The sequence below is a fragment of the Biomphalaria glabrata genome, chromosome 9 (genome assembly GCF_947242115.1).
Source record: "Biomphalaria glabrata chromosome 9, xgBioGlab47.1, whole genome shotgun sequence".
NCBI lineage: Eukaryota > Metazoa > Mollusca > Gastropoda > Planorbidae > Biomphalaria > Biomphalaria glabrata.
In genome coordinates, this window is record NC_074719.1 from 28,671,033 (window position 1) to 28,682,016 (window position 10,984).

A 10,984-nucleotide genomic window follows, 5' to 3' on the forward strand; every position below is an offset into this window, starting at 1 on the left:
AATATTGCAAACAGCCCGCGAAAATTCAGGGGCAGGGAGAGTTTGGAAAAACCCATGGGAATACCGCGCGCGCGCTTTAATTTTTCTTTAGTTTCCAAAATACCCCTATCCCCTTTATCTATCCCATGTTTGGATGATGGAATCATTAGAATTAAAATAAAATATTTAAGTATTTTATTATTATTATTATTAAACTAAACAAAAAAAAAAGATGTAGAAATTGCAAAATTAGTTCGGTTAAGATAAGGAGGGTTCGTTCGGTTCGGTTCGTACCGAGCAGTTTCAAAGTTCGGGTTCGGTTCGGTTCGGTCATAAGTGAGGTTCGAGTTCGGTGTGTTCGGTTCGGGTTCGGTTCGTTTCCCATCTCTAGTTTGCAGTAGGCTACAATGCCACTGACCTGTAGACATAGTTCAAAACAAAACACCCCCAGGAAATATAGTTTTGAATAATCCGATAGTTAAACTGAAAATATCCCCCACTTTCTCAACTTGCTAGTGTTTAGTATCAAATTCTAGTTGACTCGGATTTCATTTCAACAAATACATTTAGTGACGCGGTATCCCCATATTGGGTACGTTAAATGACGCGGTATTCAAGAGAGGCTACACATTTATACCAGTGGCTGGGCTCCATTACCAAAGTGCAGTGAATAGTCATCTGCCGAACGTGAAAAAGCCTAAATGTATGGCTCAACAAAGATGGCTATGACGGCTATTTTAGGAGTCAGTTATAGAGATCGGGTCTTACTCAAGGAAATTCTATGCCGAACTGGGAGTCGACCCCTTAGTAAGGTTGTGACAGAGCGTTGCAGGAGGTTTGGGGGACATGTTTTCCGACAAGACGAATTACGCATAATAAGAGTTGCGATGACATGGAGGCCATTAGGAGGAAAGCGCAAACAGGGACAACTTGGCGCCACTCTTTCACGGAGGTCCTCAGAGCAAGTGGTAAGAGACTTCAGACATTGCCAGTGACAGATTTTTGTGGAAGCAGCTTGCCTCCCAAGGCGCCGAACGGCGCGGAAGAATATAAATAAGTAAGATAATAGCAGGATAATGCACTGTAGATATATTAGAATGTGCATTTTGTTGGCTTTCAATACCGGAAATAGTGCTTGGCGGCGGGGTACGGGAGCTCACAGCGCTCCCCCAGACCCCCTTGCTGGCAAGGACGGGGAGTCTACAATTTTTCCAATAACTTCAGGAAGAACCTATAATAAACGTCTTCTGAAAGAATGTAATAAGGATTAATTAAGTACACACACATACACATATATATTGGCCGGGGGGGGGGAGGGGAAATCTCCCCCCCTCCACCCGAAAAAAAAATTAAATTTAAAATTTAAATTATTATTAGTTAAAATATATTACGCCTACAACGGTTTAGTTGTCTACCAGCAGTTTAGTGCTACAAGTCAACGACCGGTAACAACAATCGTCTTCTAATTCGAGATCGAGAGAGAGAGAGAGAGAGATGTTTCATGGTCGGGGTAAGGGTATTTGTACAGAGACAATAAGACCTTAAGAAATGCTGCCTGCAGACGTGGCGCGGGGCACTAGGCGAATGACATCTTAGGGAACCAAATATTTGTACGATGGGCTGACAGTGACACGACTCGGGACTGGGGCGGTTGCTTTACTCGCCACCCGAAAGAGACATCTCTGCTGTTTACTTCCTTTCAATTGCTACGTTTTCTAAGTAATGTACGTACATAAAAATGTGGTTAGAGAGTTTATCCTAACCCAATTGTTCTTCGTCACTTCCATCCAAATAGTCTAGTAACAGTCTAGTTGACGATTAGGATTCTGAAATAAAAAAAATTGTAAGTAGCTCTAGATTATCCAAAATATAGATTTAGCATTTTTCTCTCTCTCTCTCTATCTAATCTTACGTTCATCTGCCAATGTAGTCTAGTCTAGTCTAGCCTAACTAGTCTAGATCTAAAGTCATTATATCTAGATCTATATCTAATCTATCCATAGCTTTCTAATCTTATAAAATACAGACGTTACATTAAAAATGATTTTGTTCTAAGATGATCTACTAATCTGTGTCTAAAAAGTCTAGATCTAAATCTAGACCAGTTCTAATATAGATATAGTCTAATCTAGTTCTAATCTGCTATAGATCTAGATCTAAATCTAAATTTTAGAAAAGCTGTTCTACGGCTAGAGTATAGTCTAGAATCTAGAATAGTCTAGAAATCTAGATCTATAATTCACTAATTGTTTTAATCTAAATTTATAAAACATTTAGATCTATTAAGGTCTAGATAGATCTGGATCTGGTGGTCTAATCTAGTTTAGAATTTATGTTGCAGTCTATAAGGTTTGAAGCACGGTAATTTTATTGCATTTTTACTCTGTAATCATTTTTCTCTCTCTCTCTCTCTCCTTTTAGCAGTTCATCTTTCCACCAATCTTCCTTTTTTTTTTTTTTTGATACACAGATGTACATGCATCAAGTTTTATTCTAGTTTTTAGATCTACCAAACTTTTTTTTTTATCAACCTTATCATCCTTGGCACCATCAGCCTCTCTCTCTCTCTCTCTGTCTCTCTCTCTCTCTCTCTCTGATATCTAGATTAGATTTAGACATAACACTTGATCTAAACAAATTTGTTTCAAAATACTAAAGAAAAAAAATAGTTATGGTGCGCTTAGGTTTGTTTGTTTTTTTTAAGACAAAGTTGGCCCATTTTGTCATTATTTTTTTTAAATTAAATTTTTGAAAGGAAGTCTTAAGCTAAAACTAGTCAAAAGGTTAACATTCAGATAAATACTTTTGGCGTGAAAGCGCACCAAAATAAACTGAGTTTAAATTTCGCAGCGGGAACACGTCATCGGCTTTGAGCGACGCATTTTCTACTGTTGTCAAGGATATACAATTATGACGTCACAGTAGTAGCACACCGGCATCTTCTACTACTCGCAACGATAAGCAGCGGTGTTGGGCGACCACCATTTTTATTGGTTGCTGTTCTAGTTTTTCTTAAAGTAGCTCTCCTGTTGGAACAATTAGGTTAGTATCTTACTTTTTGATCTACATCTCCACATTTCTAGACTAGAAACATGTTCCAATTCACTCGCCTTGCCGCCACCTCTGTCGTTGGTGGTTTTACTATGGTGGTAGGAAAAAACGACTTGTTGAAGCCCTTAACTTTACATGCTTCTGACAACAAGGAGCCTTGTTACGTTGGCGATGTCATCAAGAAGAGGGTCGGATTTCCTCAACCGACTGCTTGCTGCAAACCTTTAAGGTTCAAAGACTTCATCGTTTCCTACGACTCTAAGAACAGAATCCCCAACTGGGTGTATGAACATCTTCAATATGACAAACTGTTTAAGGATGACCCATGCGACCGAAGAGTTAAAGTGGAGAGGACTCTCTGCGCAAGGTAAGAACATTTCAAATTGAATCTAATCTAGATGGGTAGAATAATTTTGAAATGATGTGTCGGCATCGACCTAATATCAATTTTTATCTATATCTAGATCTACTCTAAAAGTCTATATCTAATCTAGACTCTAGAGATCTAGATGAATCTAGACTAGCTATAATCTACAATCTAGATCCATGTTATTGTAGGCATAAGGCATTTATCGCTGCCTGGTCGTGCGGTATGCGCACTGAACTGTCGTTCGGATTTATCGATGGTCTCGGGTTCAAACCCTGCCCGCTGCCAGTCCCCCTCCTCCTGCGGGAGGTTAGGACTAGGAAGTAAATTATCAACTCTGAAGGAACATCAGAAACATGTCAAACATTTTACAAACATTTAGATCTAGCTTCAATAGAAAATCTTTTACATTCATTTTAGATAAATATTTAACCTTGGAGGATAAAGGCCAAGGCCTCCAAGGGGAAAGAGCGGATATCCTTAGTAAACAAAATGACGTCACATTTTTGACAGCGTCTAAGTTACCTTAACTATAACTATGTCTATGCCATCCAATAGTTGTTTTTCATGAAAGTGACGACATATTAATTGATAGATCTACTAGATCTAGATCTATATTCTAGACTCTGTCTACATTTAGATCATCTAGATTTTAAAGTTACTAAATAGTAGCAATCGATTTACATATTCTTGACTGAGTAATTGACCCAATCCTCGAGTCTTGATCTAGATTTCTTCATTATATCGAGATATAATTATTATACCTTAGCTTTAGGCCTGGTTTGTAAATACTGCAATGTGTAATCAAACTTAGATCTTGAGGCAAGATCCATTTCGACTTCAGTGTTTTCTTGTATGGAAATCTATACTCTAGATCATTTTTTCTCAAAATTCAGTTCTCGATTCGTTAACATTTTAGAGGTTTGCTGTGCAGTTGCAGTTTAAAACTTCACACTTAACTTTAGTTACAAGTTAGATTAGGCCTAATTTATATTAATTAATTAATGAATAGTTATTTATAATAGCGATATTGAATTAAGGATTTTAGATATCTTTGATGATATTCTAGTATTGATTTGCACGATAGAGACTATATAGTCTCTGTGTGTGAGGGTGTTATACTGTACAATTGAAAAAAAAAAGCATCGACTTGACTCAAATGTTGAACATTCTCCTCCAGCAATGAAGATAAGGAGAGACCAAAGTTCACCCCCGATTGCCGCATTCATGGTTACCACCGAGCCGATGCCAAGGACTATTGTGATACTGAATATGAAATGGGCTTGATGGCCCAGCCTGAGAACTACCCCTACGACCAGGAATCCTTCTGTGAATGCTTCACAATGACCAACATTGTCCCACAGGTAAGAGGGTTATCAAATACTGCAACACTAGTTCTAATTTTTATTTCCATACAAAATATTTATAGGATCAAAATTTAGTGAAGAAAAAGCTAGTCTCTACAATCATCCAATATCTTGTTTTAGGTACCAGGCTTCAACTGTGGTCCATGGTTTGATCTGGAATGTTACATTCGTGAAAAACTTGTACGTGAAAACAAAGGTGTCTACGTCTGCTCTGGTCCTCTCTTCCTTCCTATGTAAGTTTTTTTTTTAAATTTTCTAGAACATGGGCTGCTTTTCATTCGTATTCCTCTATTGTCCTACAAGCCCTTGCAATGTTTGTTCATGTCTGTTGGATGGGCTCTGGACTGTCCACTCACTCTGGACTGTGTACACCATAGTTTCGACTATCGGGGCCCCTCCTGCAGGAGGTTTAGGCTAGGTCGTAATTTTGAAAAGTCTGATATTTAATAACTCAAGTTAAAGTTTTTTTCCTCATCTAGCTCTAAGATAGAGTTGGGTCTATATTTGTAATGTAATAATGTCTGCACTATTTTGAAAGTAATGCATGCCTAAGTGTCAATTAGTATTATATCTTTAGTTAGTATATATTGCATACATTTTGTTCTACAGTGTGGATGATGACAAAACCGTGAAACAGTTTGATGTACTTGGTGATGGTGAAGTCTCAGTTCCTACACATTTCTTCAAGGTAGAGTTCACTTTGATAGACTCTAGACTAGAACTTATAATTGCGAAATACTGGTAAAAAGTAGCTTCTATAATTACATACTCAAAAACAAGAAGTGGTTTGAGGTAATTATGGTCAACACAGTTATACTTTGGTATAGTGTAGGACTAGGAAGCGGTAATGGTAGACACTATACATTGGAAGGGCACTTTAACACTAGAAGTAGGGAAGTAGTATTTGGTAATACTGGTAGACACTATACATTGGCATGGGCGTCCGCAGAATTTCTTTCAGGGTGGGTGCAAGTTGCCAGCAATGGCTGGCTGAAAGTTGTAGCTTCAACTTTCTTGTTACAGAATATTAAGAAAAGAACTTGTGCCCCCCCCCCCCCCAATACCTATGCGATAGGTGAACTGCTAGTACTTGTTTCAAATGTGCACAAACCATTTAATGTACACGTTAAGTTTATCCGTGCGGCCCGTGCCTCCCTACGGTTGTCGAAAAAAAAATTGCAAACGTCTATTGTGGCTGGCGAAACTGTCAATAACTTTACTAATGCTTCTCGTTGCGACTGTCAATCTGGCGATGAAAGCACAGTGCTGACATTCTTCTTCACGTACCAGCTCTTGCATTGTTTTAGGATGAAGACAAAACAAAACTGAGCAATATTAATGATTCAGGAAGAAACAAATCAATCAAGATACAAAATGGAAAGTCGTCTTCTGGAAGAAATCCCAAAATCCAAACGATTTTTGCTCGGTGTGTCTCGGCAGCACCAACCCAGTATCAAGTTTGTCAGCCAGCAGTCTCGCCTTACTCAGGATGCCATCCCTGATGTTCTTGATGACACCAACAGCATTTACGTACATATGAAATAAACATCATTCAAGCCACAAAGTTAAGTGCGTGAGACGCGCAACGGACAAAGGCTACTTTTGGATTAGGTTTTTCATGAATCCTTGCCTGAACACAGTTCTGAATGCTAGTCATCACGAGGCAGCCATTGTAGCCTTGGCCGAGTAGTTTGTCCATGTCTAGACTATACACAATCTATTCGTTGACAATGACATTAGACAGACAGGGGGTCTCAACAGGATCAAAACCAACGAAATCTTCTCTAATACAATCGCCATAAACAAACGAAGGCCCAAAGTGTTTGAACTATATATCACAAAATACCCAGCAAATGTAGTTAATTCATGATGCTGCTGTTGTTTTTTTTTTTTTTGCTGCTGCTGATCCAAATAAAAATAATAATAAAATAATTTTTCAATGTGCATAGCCTGCTATTTTATCGAGCGCTAACACCGACCGCAACTCCGCAAGACGTTAAGTCATTTCCCAAGATGACTGCACTCTTCACTCTTATTCAAAGAAACTTTCATATTTATCACAACGAAAGGCAGCTGGCAATAATTTCTACTTCAAAGCAAAATAACAAACATTTATCACTTTCTAAACCTGATCTAAATCTACTAAGTAGATAATAATGTGCCAATGAAAACAGTCACGACTAGCGTACCCTAGAATAGTTCACTTTTTATGGAACAAACAATTGAAAACCTTTAATAAAGCTTATCCTTACAACTGTACTTTAATGGAAGCACTACTTGTTAAGTTTCTAATTAGAAGTTAATTTATTTGAAGGCTTGGCAAAATATGAATCCTGAGGAGAGCGCGCGTGTTACCGGTCGCTGACATGTAGCACCAAACTGTTGGTAGATAACTAAACGTTGTAGGCATAATGTCTTAACTAATACAACTTCAAAGAAGTTTACTTCCTTTTGTGAGCAAACATAATAGAACTTCATTTATAAGACAGACACATTAACTAGTCATCAAATATTTTTTAACAAAATTTAACTCACTACAATAACACAGCCTTACAGTCTCGCGTTTTAGAGTCGTCTCTTTACTAAGACCAAATGACGACAACGCCACCTATGTTGCATCATTCACAGCCAATCGCTAACCTCTTTTCACGGTCACCATAGAAACATACAGCCCAAAAAAAAATTGCATGTGCACCACCTTGCATCCCCCCTTTTTTCTGCGGTCGTCCGTGTACATTGGTATAGGCCTACTTTAACACTAGGAAGTAGTATTTTGGTAATATTGGTAAACACTATACTTTGGTATATTTCAAGAATAGGAAGCAGTACTGGTAAACACTATACTTTGGTATATTTCAAGAATAGGAAGCAGTACTGGTAAACACTATACTTTGGTATATTTCAAGAATAGGAAGCAGTACTGGTAAACACTATACTTTGGTATATTTCAAGAATAGGAAGCAGTACTGGTAGACACTATACTTTGGTATATTTCAAGAATAGGAAGCAGTACTGGTAGACACTATACTTTGGTATATTTCAAGAATAGGAAGCAGTACTGGTAAACACTATACTTTGGTATATTTCAAGAATAGGAAGCAGTACTGGTAGACACTATACTTTGGTATATTTCAAGAATAGGAAGCAGTACTGGTAAACACTATACTTTGGTATATTTCAAGAATAGGAAGCAGTACTGGTAGACACTATACTTTGGTATATTTCAAGAATAGGAAGCAGTACTGGTAGACACTATACTTTGGTATATTTCAAGAATAGGAAGCAGTACTGGTAAACACTATACTTTGGTATATTTCAAGAATAGGAAGCAGTACTGGTAGACACTATACTTTGGTATATTTCAAGAATAGGAAGCAGTACTGGTAAACACTATACTTTGGTATATTTCAAGAATAGGAAGCAGTACTGGTAGACACTATACAGGGCCTACACCAAGAGGCTCCCTTTAACAATCCAAAACTTCTATTATTGCCGCCCCTTCCCGCCAAGCATTGTAAAAATTATTCCCAAAAGTTGAACAATAGAGATACAAACTGTTTTCTTACACAAAGTACACATGTTTGTAGAATACAGTTCCATTAATAGATTCGAATTATAATTATTCTTATTTTGAATTGGTGGATCAGCAACTCGAAAGAAATACGTAACTAAAAAAAATAATACACGGAGTAACCCCGACAAAATTTCGAACTTTATTGGCGCGATGGAAAGTAGCTCTCCACATTGTATGCATACATCTATATTCTACACCTATTTAGTGTGGGGACGTGGTACCGAGTGCCACATTAAATATATTTGCTTAATTATATTTCATAAAACAATTGCATTAATTAATCTATTCGTCTTATAATCAATACTGTTTTTAAGTGGTGGATCAATAAACTTTAAAAAATGCGTAACTAAAAAAGTATTAGACGTTTAATGTAGATAAATACATTCTAACTCAGTAACTAATATTGAACATGTAATATTTAGAGTGGGGGTTGAGTGGTTAAGTGCTCGGCTTCCGAACTGGGGTGGGGGTCTCGGGTTAGAATCTTGGTAAAGACTAGGACTTTATAAATTTCGGAGTTTTTGGACGCCCTCGAGTTAACCCAACTCTAATGAAATTAATTGGGGAAAGTTAAAAGCTGTTTTGCTGGCCACATGACATCCTTAATCCTCAACCATAGATACATCCTCTGACTCCATATATCGCGAGGGGGGGGGGAGTTTACAATTTAGGCATATATCAATTAGAAATAATGAGCGAACTAGACTAAACTAGCTATCTTGGATTGGTTTACAAAAACAGTGTCATTGTGCTAACGAATCATAAGTCGACTATTTCCTCTAGATGACAGACTGAAATTCTAAACTAGATTTGGAATATTTTTTGTAGAGTTTCTCGTTGAATTGCAGGTCTACGTGTATACACAGTAATGACCTATATCTGTCAAAGACATTTTTAATATTTAAATTTAAAAAAATACAAAGTACTTTATTAACTTTATTTTTGTTTGATTTTTAATGACTTTAAAGCGGCTATTAGGACTTAACACTACTTAACGTAGGGACTTAACACTACTTCACGTAGGGACTTAACACTACTTAACGTAGGGACTTAACACTACTTCACGTAGGGACTTAACACTACTTCACGTAGGGACTTACACTACTTCACGTAGGGACTTAACACTACTTCACGTAGGGACTTAACACTACTTCACGTAGGGACTTAACACTACTTCACGTAGGGACTTAACACTACTTCACGTAGGGACTTAACACTACTTCACGTAGGGACTTAACACTACTTCACGTAGGGACTTAACACTACTTCACGTAGTTTGTGCCCATGTGCATGACGTAATCGAATCCCTCTAGACCATTTTTTTATTGAGACATTTTGTTGGGGGGGGGGGGGGGTTATTACGTGGTCAGGTGTAGCGTGTTTTAGAAACATATCTTGTATTGCTTAAATGGTGAAATCTTTATTAACCCTTTAAAAGCATTCTAACATTGAAGTTGAGTCCAAAGTGCAGTATTTGAATGTATTTCATATGGCTACCCAGGTGGTTAGACACCTGCATAGTGTTTCACTTCTAAAGTGCATAGTTGTTTGCAGAGGTCTTTATAAGATATTTAAATAATTTAACCCTAACTTATGAAAAGGAAAAAGACATCTGATGAGACTAAAAGCAAATAGTCATCGATACAAAATGTATACTTGGTAGTTATTTCCGGCAATTGCAGTGTTAGATTTCTCCTTATCAATACAACAAACTATGTGGTATGTAATGGGGACATTGCACATAATCAATCTGTTATGTCCTTACAGGTCATTGTTATTGAGACCCATGATGGCCAGCTGGAACTCGAGTCCTACATGATGCCCAACGCTACCCCAGAAGAAGGCGAAGAAGTGAAACTTGAGGACTTCTTGACCCCACTCTGTCAGATTGAGCACCACTCTGGCTTAATCTTCTTCCCAGAGAAGAAATGCTTTAGCAGTAACAACAGAAGGAGAGGTGCCAGACTTCACGCCCTCTAAGCCTTCTAGCACCCAACACAGAATTCGTACCAGCTTTATACAGTCGAGAAGATTTGAAGAGCTCATTTGATAACCTGAAACTAGAGTAGAATTGACATCTTCACTGTGCCTTGCGACTACATACACCAACTAAAACATTCCTTGATCTCGATGTTGACTTGAAAGGAACTCTTCAGAAGAAACTCCACCTCCCTGACTGAACGGATAGCACTAACTCATTGCTACCATGAGCATGCAATAGCTCTTGTCATCTTGAATCATTTCTTTGAATAAGATAATGTCAATGTACCGTGGAAAACATCGAATTAAAAATGAAACATCAAGTTAATGATTTTGTACCATCATCTGGCTTGTCTTTTTTTCTTGTACAATTTCTTAGCCTAGGACTAGTTCAGACACCATTGTGACCCAATCTTAATGTCATTCTTCCAAAGTCAATAAAAATTGTGAATACAAGGCAATCCAAACATTGTCTAATGTTTATTTGTTTCGACTTTACAATGCACTTTTTAAAATAGGACAATTTAAAATTTGTGTTTGCAAAGTAGACACTAAAATCAATTTTGTGATTAAATACATAGATAAAAGTTGTCCCTACTCCTCGATGAAATAAAAGGTTTTAATTTATTGAACGAAACAAATCTAAAATGCACTTTTTTTATCTTG

At 37.5% G+C, this 10,984-nt stretch overlaps 1 protein-coding gene across 1 annotated transcript; it reads left to right on the forward strand.

The window, feature by feature from the left end:
* The first annotated feature begins 1,698 nt into the window (after positions 1 to 1,698).
* On the forward strand, positions 1,699 to 10,779 carry LOC106056746 (endonuclease G, mitochondrial-like). Its single transcript, XM_013213588.2, has 6 exons — positions 1,699 to 1,822; positions 3,063 to 3,397; positions 4,578 to 4,761; positions 4,885 to 4,997; positions 5,374 to 5,452; positions 10,106 to 10,779. The coding sequence occupies exons 2-6, from the start codon at positions 3,072 to 3,074 to the stop codon at positions 10,316 to 10,318; spliced, it is 915 nt and encodes a 304-aa protein (XP_013069042.1). The 5' UTR covers positions 1,699 to 1,822; positions 3,063 to 3,071; the 3' UTR covers positions 10,319 to 10,779.
* Positions 10,780 to 10,984: the final 205 nt, after the last annotated feature.

Coding starts and splice junctions, on each gene's coding strand:
- LOC106056746 (XM_013213588.2), top strand. CDS start 3,072: ATGTTCCAATTCACTCGCCTTGCCGCCACCTCTGTCGTTGGTGGTTTT. Junction 4,998..5,373: donor GGTCCTCTCTTCCTTCCTAT/GTAAGTTTTTTT, acceptor TTTGTTCTACAG/TGTGGATGATGACAAAACCG. Junction 5,453..10,105: donor TTCCTACACATTTCTTCAAG/GTAGAGTTCACT, acceptor ATGTCCTTACAG/GTCATTGTTATTGAGACCCA.